The sequence below is a fragment of the Lagopus leucura genome, unplaced genomic scaffold (genome assembly GCF_019238085.1).
Source record: "Lagopus leucura isolate 7727_CA_CO unplaced genomic scaffold, USGS_WTPT01 Super-Scaffold_100017, whole genome shotgun sequence".
Classification (NCBI taxonomy): Eukaryota; Metazoa; Chordata; class Aves; order Galliformes; family Phasianidae; genus Lagopus; species Lagopus leucura.
The window spans coordinates 14,699,752-14,718,857 of NW_024962271.1; the positions used below are offsets into that span (position 1 = coordinate 14,699,752).

At 61.8% G+C, this 19,106-nt stretch overlaps 3 protein-coding genes across 4 annotated transcripts; 1 reads left to right on the forward strand and 2 right to left on the reverse strand.

Moving 5' to 3' along the window:
• Positions 1 to 2,805: 2,805 nt before the first annotated feature.
• Positions 2,806 to 7,096, reverse strand: MMP15 (matrix metallopeptidase 15). Its single transcript, XM_042877032.1, has 10 exons — positions 6,974 to 7,096; positions 6,706 to 6,854; positions 6,350 to 6,472; positions 5,953 to 6,260; positions 5,518 to 5,679; positions 5,143 to 5,366; positions 4,858 to 4,996; positions 4,589 to 4,739; positions 4,299 to 4,414; positions 2,806 to 4,077 (listed from the first exon to the last, which is right to left on the reverse strand). The coding sequence occupies exons 1-10, from the start codon at positions 7,094 to 7,096 to the stop codon at positions 3,626 to 3,628; spliced, it is 1,947 nt and encodes a 648-aa protein (XP_042732966.1). The 3' UTR covers positions 2,806 to 3,625.
• Positions 7,097 to 8,427: 1,331 nt separating this feature from the next.
• Positions 8,428 to 12,164, reverse strand: USB1 (U6 snRNA biogenesis phosphodiesterase 1). Of its 2 annotated transcripts, XM_042877054.1 has the most exons (8): positions 12,086 to 12,164; positions 11,864 to 12,012; positions 11,438 to 11,621; positions 10,748 to 10,801; positions 9,683 to 9,788; positions 9,117 to 9,200; positions 8,844 to 8,857; positions 8,428 to 8,752 (listed from the first exon to the last, which is right to left on the reverse strand). In XM_042877054.1, the coding sequence occupies exons 1-8, from the start codon at positions 12,154 to 12,156 to the stop codon at positions 8,746 to 8,748; spliced, it is 669 nt and encodes a 222-aa protein (XP_042732988.1). In that variant the 5' UTR covers positions 12,157 to 12,164; the 3' UTR covers positions 8,428 to 8,745. The 2 variants fall into 2 exon arrangements, with proteins under 2 accessions (XP_042732988.1, XP_042732987.1); XM_042877053.1 differs by having other exon boundaries at positions 8,428 to 8,857.
• Positions 12,165 to 12,497: 333 nt separating this feature from the next.
• ZNF319 (zinc finger protein 319) lies at positions 12,498 to 16,432 on the forward strand. Its single transcript, XM_042877025.1, has 2 exons — positions 12,498 to 12,623; positions 14,276 to 16,432. Exon 2 carries the CDS (start codon positions 14,670 to 14,672, stop codon positions 16,332 to 16,334), a length of 1,665 nt encoding a protein of 554 aa, XP_042732959.1. The 5' UTR covers positions 12,498 to 12,623; positions 14,276 to 14,669; the 3' UTR covers positions 16,335 to 16,432.
• Positions 16,433 to 19,106: the final 2,674 nt, after the last annotated feature.

Genomic DNA, 19,106 nt, shown 5'->3' on the forward strand with positions numbered 1-19,106 from the left:
AGAAGGTCACTTGCAGGCTGTGGGATGCTCTGTTCATGGCTGGGGTTCTCCCTGCAGATGGAGCTCATTGCCCTTAGAACAGCATGGGAAACTGAGGCAGAGAAAAGGGGCACAGGCACTCATTTCCCTGTGTGTGCTGCTGCTGCCTCTCTGCCTTGTAACTCTCAGCGCCCTTCAGGCTCTGCTTATCAGCTGCAGCTATTTATACCTTGCCCTTCCCTGGGTGCTGCCCCTGGGCTCACCACCATTGTCTGCTGAACTGGCTGCCAGCACGTTGGGAAGGGGCAGTGTGGCCTTGCCATGTGTCTAGAAGCCACAGGTGCTGCCCCCACTGCGGCAGGGGGATGTGGATGCAGGATGGCTGGGGCTGCGCTTTGTGCCAGCCCTGGGTCTGCAGGGCAGAGAGGGGGCTGCCAGTGGCCCCATCCCAGCAAGACACTGAGCTCTGGGCGTTCTCCAGCCTATTTTGGGAATCTGGGGCTGCCTGAGAGGTGGATCCTGGCAGGGTGCAGCTGAGCAGGACGCGTGCTCCCCAAGCATGGAGAGGTGCTGGGAGGGGCAAGGAGCGGGGCTCCTGCTGGGGTCCATCCCCGTGCTCCCCAGGGTCTCATGCGCGGTGCCCAGAGGCCGTGCAGAGCCAGCAGCAAAGAGCCTGGGCTCTGCCAAAGCCTTTGTCTCTGGCAGGGTCCCTGGCTGCTGTCAGTGAGTGTTTCCAGATGGCCCCGGGCTCCTGGCACCAGCTCTGCTGCAGCATCCGGGGAAAAGCTGGGGGTGGGCAGTGACATCCCTGCAGAGCCAGCGGGGCGGCCAGGGCCATGGTTCCCCCAGGCCACTCCCAGCCCCAAAGCAGGAGTGAGACGTTGCCCCAGGAAGGAGATGCCGCACATCCTTGGGTGGCTCTGCAGCGACTCTGGGCACCGGGCTTTGGTGTCTGCCCTGCACCCCACCGAGCCCCTCCAGGAGAGAGGAGAAACACAGCTGCTGTGGGAAAGGCATCCACCATGGGAAACAGCAACTCCCAGCCACATGTCCTGCCGCCGCCTCCGCGCCCTTTGGCTGGGGTCATCCCTTGGGGTCCCACCGTGCTGGGGGATATGAGCTGCCTGCAGGGTCTGCCTGGGGGTGTCCTCGGCTCTGGCACCGGGCCCCAGAGTGGTGGGAGAAACACGTTTGGTTGCAAGGGAACTGCTGCGGGGTTTGTTTCGTTTGTTTGTTTCAGTTTCCTGGGCCGGAGCCATAACAGCTAAATCAGGAGGCCTGACCTCGGAGAGCTGCCATCACTGCCTCCCAGCACAGCGCCCCTCGAATATGGGGGAAATAGAGAGCAAATCCCACAAGCAGTGACCCAGCGGGGCCAGGCAGGTGGAAACCAAGGCAGTGGATTCACCTGGGACACTTTTCCCAATGTTTCTTTGTTCCCAGTGCTGTCGTCTCCTGGGGCTGCAGTGCTGCACTGAATTCCAGGGAATAGAGCATGTGCTCGGGTGGCACTGCCCAGCTCCAGTAGGCAGGGATGGGGTCAGGGGTAGGGTGTCCTCTACCATGGGGCTCCCCAGTGCTGTGGGTGGCAGCCAGGGAGGAGGTGAGTGCTGGCACCCCTCCCCTTTTAATGTAATTAGAGATATGGAAGCACGGGGCAACTGCTGGGAATTGGCTGCAGCTCTGTCTTCGGCACTGTGCCAGCAGCCCTGAGCCCAAGATGGTGGAGGGGGCCTCATCCCTCCTGCTTGGCCACAAGCATCAAGGCACCATCCCCTCTGAACTGGGGGAGTCCCCTCCCTCTGCGGTTGGCAGGGCTGGGGTCAGTGAGGGGAGCAGGTCAGGGACAGTGCCTGCTCCACTGCTCCTGGTCTCATCCTGCTGGGGAGCTGGGCAGGATGGAGGGCACAAGGTGAAAAGAGGATAAGGATTGGGGTCTGCTCCCTGTGCGGCAGCCCAGACCCCCACGCTCCATAGGGTCAGGCCAGGCTGCTTCCGCCTTGGTCCCTGCAGGAACTCGGCCCTGCGCCAGCCATGCTCCCCCCTCGAGCGCTCACTGCACGTCATGCTGATGGCCTCTGCATCCGCTCAGTCCGTGGCAGCCTGCATGGGAGGCGGGGCCCTTCCCAGCAGCACAGCTCCCAGGAGCTGGCAGCACCACCAGTGGAGTCCATGCCCCCACTGAGGGGTGACCTGGGCCCGGGAAGCGTGGGGATGCTGAGCCCCACTGGAGCCGCCTGACCCGTGCCTAGGCTTTGCTGGCAGAGCCGTGTCTGCTGCCTTGCCAGCTTTCCTTCCCATTGTGGGCTGAGCGGCGTTTTTCCCTGGATAAAGCCAATTTCCTGCTCTTGGATCTAATCTCTCCCAGTCCCAAGATTTTCTCCCATCTGTAGCAGTTACAGCTTCTCCAGCTTTCACCTTCCCTCACAAGTTGTGGCCTTGCTCCTCCAGGATGGCCACCACGCTGCATGGGGCAGGGGGTAAAGCACGCAGACAGCCAAACCCAGCCCCAGCCCTGCTGGGGAACCACGCAGCCCCCAGCGTGCCACACTGCTCAGCCGTGCACAGAACAAGGCACGCTGTGTTCCCGCGGGAGCCCCTGAAAGGCAGCTCTGTCTGCTGCTGCTGCCCGGCTGCCTCCGCTGACCCCCCAGAATGGCAGCCTGGAGGCAGTGGCCCCAGCAGCAGCCCCGATCCCCACAGCCTCCCTCCCAGCCTTGTGCACAGCTCCCGCTGCATCCCCCCACCCCACTGACACCCACTGAGTACGCGTCCACCCGCACAACGGCAGCCAGCCCATCCCTGCACAAAGGATGGCACCACAGCTCCACGCACCCGACCCGTTTAATAGAAGCACAAGGCGCCCGTGCCCACTGCCCTGCCCGCGGGGCCGGGGGAGGCAACGCTCTGCGAAGGGAAATGCTCCTGGAGGGCTTTGACAGCTGCAGCAGGTGCCTGTGCTGGCAGACAAAGCGGGAAGAGGGGGCTGAGCTGAGCAGGGGGTATGGATGCAGCTTCACACCCAACGCCAACCAAAGGCCCTGTGAGGGTTTGGGGAGGGGGCTTGGCCCCTCGCCTGCTTTTCTGATGGGGTTTGCAAGCTTGGCGCCATTGCCAGGCGCTTTATTTCCCACATGCACTGTCCCCTATCGCCAGCCACGCTCAGCCCCCACTTGCCTCGCGCTTCAGGTGCCCACAGCTCCATATGTCCACCTGCTGCCGGCTGGGGGCATGGGTGGGCAGCACAGAACCTCTCTGCCCTGCACGCACAAGCAGTGTCCACAGTTCAGACCAAAGAATGCAGCCGGGCTGGGGCACGCAAGACAAGGTGACCAGGGATGCCAAGAGACAGAGGGGCACCTCCAGCCTGAGAGACTTCGACTCTCCCCAGCTCCTCGCCCACACCCCAGCCCTGGTGCTGTGGCACCTGGCTGCACTCAGGCCAGGGGCTCTGAGAAGCCCTGAGCCCAGGGCTGGGGCAGGCAGAGTCCCTCCTTTCTGGAGCCAGACCAGAGGGTGGCAGAGTGCGCAGGGACCAAGGGGAACGGGACCAACCTCTGCATATAAATATGCCGCTGGGGAGGGCAGGGTGGGGCGGGCTCATTGTTAGCACCATGGTGGTGGGGAGGGGGGAGGAAGGCGGGGGTCAGACCCACTCCTGCAAGGAGCGCTTGCAGTACAAGAGCATTCGGGGTGTGCCCTTCCTCTGCATCTGCACGATGACATAGATGAGGCCGAGGATGCAGAGCAGCAGCACCAGCAGCACCAGCACCATCACCACACTCATGGTGCGCGTGTACTCATCGATCTGCACCACCACGTCCACGTCACCGCCCTTCTCGCGGCCGCCTTCGCCATAATCCTCCTCGTCCTCCTGCTCCTCCTCCTCGTCGCCATCATCCCGTGGTGTTTCGTCGCCATCAGGGTTGAAAGGCGGTCGGTCCACGTCAGGCCAGCGCGGCGGGCTGGGCTCCGGGACCAGCTCCACATTGCAGCCCATGAAGTCCCGCAGGATGGATTTGGGATAGCCCGGCTCCGTCCTGAGCCGCTCGTTGTCAAACTTCCAGTACTTTGTGCCTCTGTAGAAGTAAGTGGAGGCTGGGGAGAAGGACGGGGGGGAGAGACGGGGGAGAGGGGTGAGCGGCTGCATCCAGGCACAGCTCCCACACGATGGAGAGCAGAAAGTGCCAAGCACGGCAGGCTCTGCCTCCATCGCATCCTGCAGCATCCCATTGCGGCCCACAATGGTCATAGGCAGCTGCTGGCAGGGTGACTGCATTTCCTTTGCCCACCCCTCCTGCCCACCCTTCTCTACTTACAGGCATCTGAGCTGAGGAAGGCACCCTTGGGCGAGGGGGGGATGCCCACCCAGACCGAGATGGGCTTGGGGTAGCCGGGGTCCACTGAGCGTGTGTCCTCATTGAAGCGCCAGTATCTGTGGGAGGCAGTGGGACATGGTGAGCAGGGGGGGCACAGACACACTGCCCCCTGACAGCCCCAGCTTTTCCATCAGCCCTTGGTCCAGAAAGCCATTTGCCAACAACTCATCATCCCACCTCCATGCACCCCACACTGCCCCCACTCCAGCCGGGGGAACAGAAGCACCCACCTGTCTCCACGGAAGAAGAAGGTGTGCCCTGTTGGCTCCCACCAGACTGCAGTGTCGATGCTGTCGTAGGGGATGCCCTGCCCATAGGTGGACAGGGGCTGGGGGTACCCAGCTTCCAGGTTGGCTTCACGGAAGAGCCAGTACCAGTTGCCTGATTGGAAGGAAACGGAGAAAGCAGGTGAGGCTGCGCTGCCCAGCTGTGCACGGTCTGGCCATGATGTGGGGGCATCCCCTGCCCCATCCCCCCCAGCTCCAGCTGCCCTGCTCACCTTTAAAGAAGACAAATCTCCCGTCGTGCCTCTCGTAGGCAGCATCAATGTCCCCAGGCAGTCCCCGCCAGAAGTGCCCGATGGGCATGGGGTAGTTGTCCAGCACCCGATTGTGCCGGACCCGCCAGAACCACTTGCCCTGGTGGGAAGCAAAGCATCAGCACAGCACAGGCATACACAGGGTCAGAGCCCTGGGGATGGGCAAAGTGCCGGAGTACCCCTTCCACCCAGAGAACCTGGGGTGGATGTAGGCTCAGAAGGGAGGGGAGGTGTCCTGGCTGGTACCTTGAACACAAACATCTCTCCCCGCAGCACCGCCACTGTGTCAAAGTTCCCATCACAGATGTCAGGGCCGTACTGGTCGGGTCGGTCTGGGCTGCCAGGTTTTGGGGGCCGCTCTGGTTTCCCCGGCGGAGGTGGTTTGGGGGGTCTGTGGTCCGGCCTGCCAGGTCTCCGAGGTGTCACAGTGGGCAAGGGCTTGGTGGGCTGAGGGTGCCCATCCGCAGTACCTGCACAGAACAGGAGAGGGTGGATTGAGCACTTGTCAACCCACAGTGCTTCTCCTCCCCATTCAGAGGCTCCAAGACCCAGCACCCAGCGCCAAGGTTGGTGGAGCATCCACGTCCCCCTGCCAGCCCACGTTCCAGCGCAGCTCCTCACCGTACAGCTGCTGTATGCCCTTTAGGTCGTCCTCAGGGAGCTGGAAGTTCTCCGTGTCCATCCACTGGTAGAAGGGGGCCATGATAGCACTGGGGTTGCTAGAGTGCTCCAGGCCCAGTGAGTGCCCCAGCTCGTGCACAGCCACCAGGAAGAGGTTGTTCCCTGTGGGGAAAGGCACCGTCAGCACAGCACCTAGCACAGGGCGTTCCCTGCTCCAACACCCTGCACCCTGCGATGTTCTGCAGGGAGCCACAGCCATCCATGCTGCCCTCAGAGGATCTCTTCTCCCAGCACTCCTGCCCACACACTCTCACTGCCTCGGGCCACGCTCTTCATGTGCCAGGGACACCATCCAGCCCTCAGGCTGTCCCCAGCACCACCCGACTCAGCCCTCAGCCCCAGCACCACCCGACTCAGCCCTCAGCCCCAGCTCACCCGACACATCCGTGTTTTCCAGCGTCCAGGGCTCATCCGAGTCAAAGTGAGTGTCCCCCCCCATCCCCGGGCCGGGGAAATAAGCGTGAGCCAAGAACCCCCCGACGCCATCGAAAGGGGAGCTGTCCCCGTGGAAGCCGGAGGCGAAGAGCACCATGATGTCAGCCTCCTTCTTTCGCTTCTGGCGGATGTCTTCGTAGGGCACCTCCTGGAAGGCCAGCGGCGTGGCCTGCTCCCACACGCGGAACGCCTGGCGGATGGCCTCATACGAGTGGTAGCGGCCCAGCTTCTCCGTGTAGTTCTGGATGCTGCGGGCACAGAGCGGTGCCGGCTCAGGGCTGCGCCCGTGGCTTGCAGGGTCTGCGCCCGAGGGCAAGCAACACTGGTAGCTGCGTACCTGAAGGTGAGGTGGTTCTGGCTCCAGCGTCGCCCGGTCAGCGCGTACCGCTTCCGCCGCATGTTGGACTTCATCCGCACCCCAAACTGGTCCGGGACCCCGCAGCGGGGCCGCTTCATCCACCTGGCGGGGGGCGACGGGGCTCAGGGCACGGCACCCCGAGGGCTTACAGCACCGGGGGGGAGCGGCCGCGCTCCTGGGGGCGGGCAGGGCTCGTGCACCCCGCGGGGCAGCGCCGGAGCATGTCCACCGCGCCGGGAAAGAACGGGGCCCCGCGCGTGGGTCAGGGGCAGAGCCCGCTTCGGGGAGAGGAGGGCCGGGGGGCAGAGCGAGGGGAGGCACGGGGGCGAGCTCACGTTTTGGTCTCCTCGTCCAGCACGCCGGTGACGGGGATCCCGTAGAACTTCTGCATCTCGGAGAGGGCCGAGGAGAGGATCTGGGCGGAGCGCATGGTGGACATCTGCCGGCTGCCCGGCGGCAGGTACCCGTACAGCCGCAGCCATGCCTAAGGGCACGCGGCGGTCAGCGGGCGGGGACCGGGCCGACGGTTCCGCGCGGCCCCGCAGCCTCTCCCGGGGGCACGGCGGCCCGGCCCGCGCCCCGCTCCCCGCGCCCCGCTCTCACCTCGGCGTTCAGCTCTCCGCCCGCCGCCCCCAGCAGTGCCGGCAGCGCCAGCAGCACGGCCGCCACCAGGGTTCCGCCCGCCCGGCAGGAGGCGCCCTCACGTCGCGCCCCGCCGCCCGCCATCCCGATCTACGCCGCCCTCATGGCCCGGGCCCGGGCCGCCGCCGCGGGGGCTGCGAGCGGAGCATGGGCGGCGCTGCCCCTCGGCGCCCGCCCGCCCGCCTTTGTGTGCGGCTCAGGCCGGCGGGGCGCGGCCCATGTGCTCCGAGGGCCGCTCGGCGAGGCTCGGCTCGGCGCTGCCCCGGCGGAGAGACGCGGGGCGGTGGCGGCGCGGGGCGGGGCGGTCAGCGGGGCGGGGCGGGGGAAGGCAAGCCGCGTTCCCGGCAGGTGCCCGCGCCGCGAGCGCCGCCTCCTCCGCGCGACGAGGAGGGGGACGGGCCGGGGAAGGGCCGCGCTGCGTCCGTCCGGGTGCGCGCAGCCACGGCGGGGGAGGAGGGGGCCGTCAGGGTCGGCGCTCCCAGCAAACAGCGGCGAGGACGGGGTTGTTTGTAACCAGCCGACGCGCCGCTTTTGCCGCTTCTCCCTCCCGCTGCCCCCGGGAGTTCGGTTAATGTAAAACCCGCAGTTGCGGGGCGGCTGGCAGGCACGGGGAGATGCGCCCCGTGGCCGTGAGGGCTGCGGGCCGCGCCGCGCGGCGATGCTCTTCGCGCACTCTGCTCCCAGGAGCGCCGCGGGCATCGCCTCGTTCGGAGCCGACGGCGCATCAGAGGCGGAGCGGCTCAGATGTAGCACAGAAACAACGCTGTGAGACGCGTTTTACTGCCCGGAAGGACTCTGGCAGTCTTTCATCAATAAACGCGGTACGAAAGATGGAGGGCAGCGCAGCAGGAACAAAGGACAGAAGGGGCCTTTTCCCGAGGACAAAAGTCCGCCCACGGGCAGCGCAGGGACAGCCCAGCGCGGTGGGTGCCGCTTTATGGAGAAGCCCCCGTGCCACCCCCCGACCGAGCGAGAACGCCCACCGGGCCGCGGTGCGAGAGCCGACAGTGCCCTCTCTTGGGCTCGCCGTAACGCGACGGCAGGGACAGCCCTGCGAACACGGCCTTCTGACTCAAATAACCTCAAAGTCGTCGTTGTAAAGCCTCTCCGTCAAGATGCAATCGCCACGATTCAGTCTTGGCGACGGGATCTCATACTGCAATTTGCAGAGGCAGCAGCAGCAGCGTGAGAGGGCCGCAGATGTGACCCAGGAGTTTCTGTGGGCTGCGTTACGGTAGGGAGATGCCCTGCTGCATCCCTGCCTTCTTGTTTTTCAGAGCTACAACTGAGCTCAGCAGTCAGCCCTGAGCCTCCCAGACAATGACAGTTGCCACTTCCAACTGCGCGAGACAAGCTGCCTTCAGCAACTGCTTCCCACGCGACCTCCCTTCTCCTAAACAGAAGGCATCTACGGCTTTTAGAGAGGGTTGGTTTTTTTTCTTTCTTAAAATCAGCAAAATTAGCAGCTCTGACTGGAGCCACCAATGCTGACAGCAGCACATCCTGGCTGCTGACAGCACGCCGCTGTAAGAAATCTGCAAACACACATTTCTTTAGCCAACAACTCAGACTTGGAAGTTGCGTGGCTTGAGACCACAAACTTCCCAGAGCTGCTGAGCAGACAAGAAGAGCGTGGGAGGCGTGTGGCAGCCTCCAGTGTTTGGAGCTGTGCTGGAGAACGGCTCTTTGTTGAACAGCAGGTCTTTCTTTGGGCTCTGAGATGCACAGCCCCATCAGGTCCTACCTCAAGGGGAAGGAGAAGAACTTGTTGCCTGACTTGCAGCGGATTTGCTCCCATTGGACACGCAGAATGCGCGCCGAGTCCTCAAACCTGTCCACAATGTCCTGAAAAACACAAGCAGGGGCAGGAGTGAGCACAGGGAGGCTGGGTGGGCCGGCTGCTGGAGGGGGAAGTCGGCTGCTCCATCCCAGAACCGAGTCAGAGACAGGTTTGTGGCTGTTCTTCGGCAAGGTGACTCAACTCGCTGACCTCCCTCTGTCCCCCCCGCCCAAAGCCTCCATTCTTTCAGCCAAGCTGAGTTTGCCTCACAGAAGCAAACTCCCTCTGCTTGGCTCTCCCCCGTGCCCATGTGGGGACACACACCTGGAGCTCCTGCAGACACTGCCCCTCCAGGCTGCCACTCAGGTCCCCGACGCACCAGGCCATGCTGATGTGGAACGATGGGTCCTGAAGATAAAGCAGGGATTGGATCACAAGGATGAAAGGAGGCTCTGCTCACTGCAGTGGGAGATTCAGTGCGGTGCTGCCCTGCCTGGGGCCTTGGAATGCTCTGCATTCACGGTCAGGAGGATCGCAAAGCAGGGAGCCCCAAAGCCAGACCCGTGGTTGCAGAGCTGAAATGTGACAGCGCTGGAAATGAGGGTCCTCCCCGACTCTGCCCCACTCCCAGAGGGCACCAGTTAGTTAACATCCTTACTCTCCCATCCAGGGCACAAAACAGAAGTCATACTTGTGCAAGTCCCACTCTCAGCAAGACCCTGTTCAGGATGTTAGCTGTGAATGCCACTGATTGGCCCGTGGAAAACCATTTCAGAGCCCAATTTCTCCACTCCTGTTTATTTAACGTTGAACACAGCACAGACCAGTCAGGCCCCAACCCTTCACAGGGAACCAGACAGCACCTCCAGACCAGCAGGGAAAGGCCTCACCTTGTAAAATACGGGGAGGTCATATTCCTCCATAACCCTGTCCACCTCTGAGACCAATTCCAGCAGCTGGAAATGTCCAGTAGAGACTTCCAAACCTACAAAGGTCCTAAACAAAGACCAGAACACACGTGAGTATCTCAGCAAAGCCCTGTGCAAGAGCCGTATGGCTTTGAGAGGATGGAGGTTGCTACAGGAGTTGTACAATGGAGAGGAAGTGGCTGCAAAGCACCAGCTGAGAACAGTGTGGATGGGGAAGTGCTGTGACAAAGAGGTTCCTCATGAGGACCGTCGTGGTGACACTTCTCATACGCCTGCGTCTGACCGCACGACGGGAGGCTGGACAAGTCTTCCTCAAAGACCTGCTTCCTCCTGCCCATGGCTGATGTGGTTTTCCATTCCCATTAGATTCAGCAGCTTTTCATAATTTTAATCACCTTTCTCTTTAATGTGCTTTGGCATTTAAATTGCTTCATTTTGTTAAACTGGAAGCAGCACCATCAGGCTTCTGAGCTGGCGCCCAGGTGAGTTAGCGCTGCCAGAGCTGTTTGTCTCCAGCCCTTTGAAGACTCACAATGCAATTTCACCATCAGCATAAGCTGGCAGTGCTGCCAAAGGAGGTGGCCTCCACTCCGCTGGCCCCAGGCTGCTCATTCCCTCACCCACTCTCCCAGCTGGCACAGGGATCTGTGCAACCACAGAGCCAACGAGATCAGCACAGCAATGTGCAGGGCTGTCTCTCTGGCAGAGCGGATGTGAAGCTGCAGCATCACCCAACCCCAGCAGAAAGGCTGCCTCAGGCCACGTTGGGAACACATCCCTCCTCCTAACTTCAGAAGGCTGAAATTCTGCAGCCCGAGGTTCAGTCCCCACAAGACAATAACAGCTTGCAGAGAACTGATGGAGAAACTAAAAACACACGCACCCCAGGGCGCTGCTGGAAGGGGCTGGACAAAGATCTGAAACTTCAGGGTCTGCCCCTCCGTGGACTTCCCTGCCATGGTGTGGGATGGCACGGGCAGCTCTCCGCTCTCACCTGCCTGGCACTGTTCCCCTTTGCTCGCTCACCTGGTTTTGTTCTGGTTGGTGTACACCTTCACTCGGTCAGCCACACAGAAGAATCTGAAGTGAGATAGAAACTGTTTCAGCTAGGGAAAAAAAAAAAACAAACACAAACAGAAGACGGAGAAGGGATGGAATTTCATAGAATCATAGAACTGTTTGAGTTGAAGGGACACCTAAAGGCCATCTGGTCCCACTTCCTGCAATGAGCAGGGACAACCCACAGCTCCATCAGTGCTCAAAGCCCCTCCAGCCTGACCTTGGGATGGGGCACCACTGTGCCACTGCCTCACCAATCTTAGTGTAAAGAACTTCTTTCTTATATCCAGTCTACATCTCCCTTGTTTTAGTTTGAAACCATTTCCTCTCATCCTAAACTGAGACAGGGCAGGTTTAGGTTGGATGTTAGGAGGAAGTTTTTCACCCTGAGGGTGGTGAGGTACTGGAACAGGTTGCCCAAGGAGGCTGTGGATGCCCCATCCCTGCAGGCATTCAAGGCCAGGCTGGATGTGGCTCTGGGCAGCCTGGGCTGCTGGTTGGTGACCCTGCACACAGCAGGGGGTTGGAACCAGATGAGCACTGTGGTCCTTTTCAACCCAGGCCGTTCTATGATTCTATGATTCTATCACAACAGGCCCTGTTAAAGAGTGGGATGAGAGGCCCACAGCAGCTGCCCAGGGACTCAGTTGTCCCCACCTGTGGAAGGAGGCCAGGCGCTCCTTGAGGCTCTGCATGAAGGGGTTGATCCAGTGGTAGCGCAGCACCACACTCTGCGACAGGCTGACGTGGAACTCCTCCATGGCAGTGAGGGACGGGACGTAGGTGCGAGCGTGGGACGCCAGCAGCTCCAGCAGCTCCAGGAACTCCTCCTGGGCCTGGTCTGTGGGGCACAAAGAACGGCAGAGGTTGCAGGGGACCGTACAGCCTGTTGAGCTCCAAGCCCTGCCGTAGGCTGCCGGCCCCCCAGTGCCCGCCCGCGTCCTGGGGCACCTCCAGCGCCGGGGCACCCACAGCTCCGGGCAGCGGTGCCTGGCCGCACCGCCCTCCCACGGCGAGGCGTCAGCGATGCCCCGCACGCCGCCCCGCAGCCCCAGGCCCGGCCCCGCGCCCCAGCTCACGCACAGGGCAGGTACACGTGCGTGGCCCAGCTGCCCCGCTCGTGTGGGAAGCACCGCACGCGGCCGCCGTGCCGAGAGCTGTCGTCCCGCTTCTCCTCCCGCTCCTCCTCGCTGAACATGGCCAGCACGCACTCGGGGACGGGCAGGCGGCGGCTGCAAGACAGAAAGAAGCGCGTCGGTTTCCCCCCGCGCCGGGCTCGGCGCCGCACGGCAGCACGGCACCCACCTGCCCCGCGTCCCCCCCCCTCCTTCCTCCTCATCCTCGGAGCTGCTGTACCCCACGAGCGTCGCGCTCATGGCGGCGCTGCGCTGCGCGCTCCGCCCGACAGGGGGCGCCGTGCGCCGGCCGCGCTCCGCCTCCTGCGCTCCGCTCCGCTCCGCTCCGCCGCCCGGCCCGGCCCTCCCCGCCCCGCCGCCCGCCGCCGCCGCCAAGCGAGCGCGGGGATCGGGCGGAGCGAGCAGGCCGCGGCCCCGCCCGCGGGTAGCGAGCGGGCTGAGCGGGGCCTCCCGCCGCAGGTGAGGGCCCTTTGTGCGGGCCTCGGGCCGGCGGGAAGTTGCCCCCCGCGCGTCCGCGGGGCCTCGGGGCGGCCCATGGGGGCGGCGGGCCGCGGGCGGGGCGGGCCCGGCGGTGGGCTCGGGCTGCGGGGAGCCCCGGGCGAGAAGCTGTTCGCCGCCCGCTGAGCCCGGCCTGGAAGTGCCTCCGTTCCGTCTGGGCGCTCCTTCCGAGGGATGAGCGGGACCCGGAGCCGGTCCCGGTAAAGCAGGTCGGTACGGGCTGCTGCCTGGAACGGATGGGGTGATGATGCTGGGACGGGAGGGAGTGGTGATACCGGGATGGGGTGATGATGCCGGGATGGGGTGGTGATGCCGGGATGGGGTGGTGATGCCGGGATGGGGTGGTGATGCCGGGATGGGGAGGTGATGCCGGGATGGGGTGGTGATGCCCGGATGGGGAGGTGATGCCGGGATGGGGTGGTGATGCCGGGATGAGGTGCTGCCGCAGCCCGCAGGGATGGCACTGCACGCCGTGCGGTGGGACGGCTCCCCAGCGCCACGACCCCGGCCCGTGCTGCAGGCTCAGCACAGGGTGAGCCCCGGGCTGCTGCTGGAGGTTCCGCTGGGAGCCGGCCCGGTCTGCAGGGCAAAGCCGCTCCGAGGGGGACCATATCCTGCCCTCAGCTTCTCCTCCGGGTGTCAGAGCGAAAGAGCTGAGCTCCCAGGTCCTGGCAGGACCCTGGCCTGGCCCACCAGGAGCCTCTGGGTGTTGTGCTGCCCAGATTTGTCTGGGGGACAAAGCAATGCCATGTTCCTGCGGGGCATCGAGGGGGCAGGGGCTGTATCCTGCCTGCAGCATCTGCTCCAGGTGTCAGCACAAAAGGACTGAGGTCCTGGAGGAAACCAGCCTGGCACGTGGGCCTCTGGGTGCTGTATTGCTCAGATTGGTGCTGCAGGACGAAGCGATGCCCTGCCCTGTAGCACAGAGGCACTGAGGGGATGTGGATTGTGGCCCAGCAGTGCCTGCTGCTGCCTCTTGCCCAAGGATAGATGCTTCTGTGCTGTTGAAGTGTCTTGTCACTTGTTCATACCCGCTGCTCACTGGTGGAGTTTACTCTTCTCTTGGTCAATACTGGATTTTATCTGTGAGAAGAACCATACAGCAAGGCCAAGCAGTACCTCTGGGGCAAGGTGCTGGGCCCCAGCGTGCTGTTATCCTGAACTTTGGAGGAAGGCTCTGCCAAGCCATTGCTGCAGTGCCTCTTTGACTGTGCTTTGCACGATGCCTGCAGGTTCTGTTTTGTCTGCAGGCAGGGTAACACCAAGGGCAAACCCTTCTCTATCTTCTCTGGCTCTTCCTACAGGCAGAGAGGAAAATTCATGAGTACCTCCCTCCCTTGGCTCTGTCAGAGGTTAATGTGCTCGATGCTGGGGCTTCAGGAGGAGGTTGGGACTGGCAGAATTGCCTTTCTAGGGTGGGAATCTGCCCTGGTATTTGTGACATTTCACTCGGTAGCTTTTTTGCACAGCATTTAGCACACCACAGCTCGCACAGAGTAACAGATAGATGTGTTCACCCTGCCAGAGCTGCTCTGGTAGAAATGGGTGAGCTTGCAGGGGAGCATTTTGCTCAGACCCCACATTGCATCCTGGGCCCAATGGGGACTGAGGCAGCCTCTACTGCTTCGTGTGAGAGCTCACCAGGCAAATCCATGGCTGTGTTGGCCAGGCAGGGTCTGTCTCTTTCTACACTGAGTCCTGGCAGCATGCAGTGCTCCAGCTCTGGTCGGCTCCCCTCCCTGGGCTCCCAGGTGCTTTGCAGGGGTGCAAGAGAGTTTGCAAGGTGAGCCATGAGCTCACCTGACTGGACAGCTGCCTGTCTGTCGTCTGAGATCTGACATGAACTGTCTTCTTCTTGCAGGCAGAGCTGCTCCCTGTGCTGCATCGCTCGCCCTGCCTGTGTGTGCGCACATCACAGCCGGCACAGAGAAGGGCCTCCTCTTGTCTTCAAGGCACTTGCTTCTACCTGCCTGACTTTTTTTTTTTTGTCCAAGAGAAGGAAAGAGAAAAAGCCAAGCAGAAAACCGGAACACGCAGTCCACAAAGAACTTCTGCAGATCCAAGGAGGAGCCCGTGGCGTCTCGGCCTCCTCACTCCCCAGGATCCTGGCTGTGGGCTGGGTTTCCTGTCCTCAATTTCAGGATTGGTACAGGGAATCAGAGTCTTGGATGCTTTTGATTTTTATTTTTACTTGAACCTTTCTGACCGAGAAGCTGAAGCTGTCACTCCTAAAACCCTGTTTTTTTTTCCCAAGCATGTCAGAAAGCTGGCAGCAGCAACAGCAGCAACCGCAGCAGCCGCCGCCACCTCCGCAGCAGCACCACGCTGGGACCACCGCCCTCCCGGAACACTCCATCCCACCCAGCACCGCCGAAAACCCCCTGGGCTGTGCCGTCTACGGCATCCTGCTGCAGCCGGACCCGGGCCTGCAGCACCACCAGCACGCCCCTCTGCAGGCTGGGGAGCCGTCCCACAAATGCGGGGTGTGCGGCCACGACCTCACTCACCTCTCCAACCCCCATGAGCACCAGTGCTTGCCGGGCCATGACCGCTCTTTCCAGTGTACGCAGTGTCTGAAGATCTTCCACCAAGCCACCGACCTGCTGGAACACCAGTGCATCCAGGTGGAGCAGAAGCCCTTCGTGTGCGGTGTGTGCAAGATGGGCTTCTCCCTCCTAACCTCGCTGGCGCAACACCACAACGTCCACAACGGCAACGCCATGAAGTGCTCCATCTGCGAGAAGACCTACAAGCCGCCCGAGGCCGAGCACCCGCAGCCCCTCGATCCCTCGGAGAAGCCCTACAGCTGCTCCATCTGTCAGAAAACCTTCAAGCACCTCTCGGAGCTGTCCCGGCACGAGCGCATCCACACGGGCGAGAAGCCGTACAAGTGCACGCTGTGCGACAAGAGCTTCAGCCAGTCGTCCCACCTGGTGCACCACAAACGGACGCACAGCTCGGAGCGGCCCTACAAGTGCACGGTGTGCGAGAAGACCTTCAAGCACCGCTCGCACCTGGTGCGCCACATGTACGCGCACTCGGGGGAGCACCTCTTCAAGTGCAACGTCTGCGAGCTGCACTTCAAGGAGTCGTCCGAGCTGCTGCAGCACCCCTGCACGCCCAGCGGCGAGCGGCCCTTCCGCTGCGGGGAGTGCCAGAAGGCCTTCAAGCGGCCCTCGGACCTGCGGCAGCATGAGCGCACGCACAGCGAGGAGCGGCCCTTCAAGTGCGACCTGTGCCAGATGAGCTTCAAGCAGCAGTACGCGCTCATGCGCCACCGCCGCACGCACAAGGCCGAGGAGCCCTTCAAGTGCAACCTGTGCGAGAAGGGCTTCGTGCAGCCCTCGCACCTGGTGTACCACCAGCACGTGCACGGCATAGAGAACCTCTTCAAGTGCAACGTGTGCCAGAAGGGCTTCAACCAGTCCTCGGAGCTGCTGCGGCACAAGTGCGTGCAGAACGCCGAGCGGCCCTTCAAGTGCGCGGTGTGCAACAAGTCCTACAAGCGGGCCTCGGCGCTGCAGAAGCACCAGCTGGCCCACTGCGCCGAGAAGCCCCTCAAGTGCACGCTCTGCGAGAGACGTTTCTTCTCCTCCTCCGAGTTCGTGCAGCACCGCTGCGACCCGGCCCGCGAGAAGCCCCTCAAGTGCCCCGACTGTGAAAAGCGCTTCAAGTACGCCTCGGACCTGCAGCGCCATCGGCGCGTGCACACGGGCGAGAAGCCCTACAAGTGCCCCTCCTGTGAGAAGGCCTTCAAGCAGCGCGAGCACCTCAACAAGCACCACAGCGTGCACGCCCGCGAGCAGCAGTACAAGTGCATGTGGTGCGGGGAGCGCTTCCTGGACTTGGGCCTGCTGCAGGAGCACAGCGTCCAGCACACGGCCGAGGGTGCCTACCAGGTGGCCGCCTGCTTGCCGTGAGCCTCCTGCCCCTGGTGGCTTTCAGCTTGCATGTGATGCTCCCGAGCCTCGGCCTCCCCTTCCCTCTCCTCAGCTGGAGGTGGCCTCCAGGGAGTGCTGGGGGAAAGGGGAGGTCCGACGGGCGGGGAAGCTTTCCTCTGGCCTCTGTGGTCTGTACCCACTGTAGCACAGGGGTTGAAGGACGGTGTCAAAGGCTCAGAGAGAGTGGAGAGGAGAGGAGGGAGGTGATGAGAGGAAGCGATGCCTGGAGCTGCCTGGTGTCCCCTGGACTGCGCTTCCTGCTGTACCCATGTTGCAGTGCCGGGAGCTGGCAGGGCTCTGCTCGGCCGCCCTCTGCATGCAGCCTCTTTTCCCTGTCCCACCTGGTGACTCCTCTTGCAGAGAGTGCTTGGGAGCAAAGTGGAGCGCTCCCTCTGGGTGTGCTGCTCACTGGGGTTGTGGCAGGTTTCCGTGCTGGGCTCTCCCAGTGTTGTTAATCCAAACTCAAACGAGTGACTTGAGGGGACCGTTTCAGACCATTAGCATTTATCGACTGCCCCGACCTCTCCTGCTCTCCTTCTTTCTAGAGCATGGAAAGGGAAAAGTCGTGGGGTTGCACACCTCCAAAATACACTTTGGCATTGCTGCTCCTGCAGTTGGTGGCTGTCACACTAGGGAATAGTTTTGAGCAAGCCTGCCCATCCCCATCCCTGCTGGCAGTGAGGGAAGGGTACCGAGCATCACATGCTGCAGAGTGTGGTAAGGAGAGTCTCCGCTCCTGGTTGTGAGCATGGCATTGACCAGCTGCCTCCGGAGGGACCTTGTTCTCCCATGAAGACTTACCTCCATTCCCAGGCTCCTTCCCTCCCTGCTCTGCTTGGGCCATGAGCGCACCTCCGGGGTCGGGCACAGGGACGTCCCCGCAGCTTGAACACTAAGGGGTGAGGTGAACACTACAAAGAGCCTGCAGCCTCTTTGCAGGAATGGTCTCGGCCATCTCCGGTGGTGACCCACGTGGTGCTCTGGGGTGTCTGATTTGCTGGGGGGAATCAGTTCTGTCCAGAAGAAGTTTGGGAGGACCCTTCCTGCCCCATGGGGTCGGATCCAGGGAAAGGGGAAGGTTAGCAGTGGATAAAGGAGGGGTTATTTTTCCCCTCTTGCAGGCGTCCTGATTTACCCCTTTACTCTTTCTTTACCTCTTCCGTTTTTCAGGTTTTGCACAGTTCTTGTAAACGTCACTTAAAAATAAATCTCCCCTAGCAAGGTTGGTGCAGCCTCAGGTGTTTTCCTCTGCAGGATTTTGCTGGCTTCCTATGGCCAAGAGCCCCATGAGGTGCCAGCTGGATGCCCTCAGGGTTGAAGGTGTGCCTGCCGCCTTGCTACCAGCCTTCCCCTCTCCGTGTTTGGAGATATCAGAATGTTACAACCCTCTGTGCTCTAGCCCAGCTGGATGTGGTCCTGGACTACCTGCCATATTGCTCCAGCTTCGGTGCAGGTCCAGTCTCAGCCCTCCTGTGCCCTGGGTTGTCCATTGGGTGAGCCAGAGGTGTTCCGACCGGCTCTAGTTATCAAACAGCAGCCCGCAGATTGCCTGCATGCTGAGCTGGTGATTAGGACGAGTTTAAAGTCTAGGCAGGTGGACCTTGCACAGAGCTGGGTCGTGCCTGCTTTGCAGATGGTGGACACTAAAAGGTGGAGAGAAGCTTCCAGTTCCATCTCCAGCGCAGAGGAGGAGCAGCGTGCACGGCCACGGGGCTGGGGCACTCAGTGGCCTCGGGGCTGTGTCCACGCACAGCTTCCCAGAGCTGCAAACAGACCTTCCTCTCTGCTGCCCAGGGAAGAGGGACCTTCGCTCATCCTAACTTCATGCTGCATCAGAGATGTAGAACTTCCTACCGAGTTTTCTGTCCGCGTTTCTTTTTTTGTTGTTGTTTTATTTTATTTCCTTTTTTTTTTTAAAGCAGTTTGTTAATATTCATTAAAGAAGTACTGTATAGTTTAACTTGATGTCACAGCACATCCTTTAAACAAAAACACGCCGGGTCCCCGCGCTCACACAGGGATTAGGGGCACTGGGAAATGCCGCTGGTGCTGCTGGGCAGGAGGTAAACGGATCAAGCAGCAATTGGCAGGCTCAGCAAGGGAAGGCTTAACCCAGCCCAGCGCAGATTTGTTGCCTCCTGCCCCAGATCCTTCAGGCCAGCACTGAGCGCAGCCGGACAGGTGCCTCACACTTGGGGTTCCTCCTTACACCGCAGCCAGAGGGCGGCCAGGACCCAGCAGTGCTGCTCGTGGCCCCACAGTAAGTGCCTGGGGTTGACCTGCTGGCTGCTGGGCTTTCTAGGCTGCTCTCAGCTGCTCTGTTTTGGGGTCTTTTAGCACTGAAGTCGGGGTGGCAGCCAGGAGGTGGGCAGTAGGGGACAGCTGGTGTTGGTAATCCCAATTGCAGGCAGTGCGGTGCTAATCCTTGGGGAGCTGGGGTGGGCTTGGGGTCAGCAGGAGCTGTCATGGGGTGTCCGGGGCCATGGGGTCATGGGGTGAATGAGCTGCAGGCGTTGTCCCTGGGCTGCTTGCAGGAGCTGCAAGTGTTCCAAAGTGTGGTGGGAATGGCAGTGTGCTGCACGGTGTTCCTTGCTGTCCCTGTTGTCCCCTGGATAATGTCTCTATTCACAGCTCCTTAATCCCTTATATCCATGGGGGGTGAAAGGCAATTTCTTAGTTGGTTTCTGGTCGTCAGGCCCCTGGTGTGGGCTTTACCAACACTCAGGCAAGAAGATAGAGGCCTGAATGGGA

Excerpts from the sequence above, each read along its gene's own strand:
- MMP15 (XM_042877032.1), bottom strand. The coding sequence starts at position 7,096 with ATGGCGGGCGGCGGGGCGCGACGTGAGGGCGCCTCCTGCCGGGCGGGC. Across the intron at positions 6,473-6,705 it reads CTGGACGAGGAGACCAAAAC|GTGGATGAAGCGGCCCCGCT; the intron begins GTGAGCTCGCCC and ends GCCCCCCGCCAG. Across the intron at positions 5,367-5,517 it reads GGGCATACAGCAGCTGTACG|GTACTGCGGATGGGCACCCT; the intron begins GTGAGGAGCTGC and ends TGTTCTGTGCAG.
- USB1 (XM_042877053.1), bottom strand. The coding sequence starts at position 12,156 with ATGAGCGCGACGCTCGTGGGGTACAGCAGCTCCGAGGATGAGGAGGAA. Across the intron at positions 12,013-12,085 it reads GGGGGGGGGACGCGGGGCAG|CCGCCGCCTGCCCGTCCCCG; the intron begins GTGGGTGCCGTG and ends TCTGTCTTGCAG. Across the intron at positions 11,622-11,863 it reads CACGCACGTGTACCTGCCCT|ACCAGGCCCAGGAGGAGTTC; the intron begins GTGCGTGAGCTG and ends TGTGCCCCACAG.
- ZNF319 (XM_042877025.1), top strand. The coding sequence starts at position 14,670 with ATGTCAGAAAGCTGGCAGCAGCAACAGCAGCAACCGCAGCAGCCGCCG.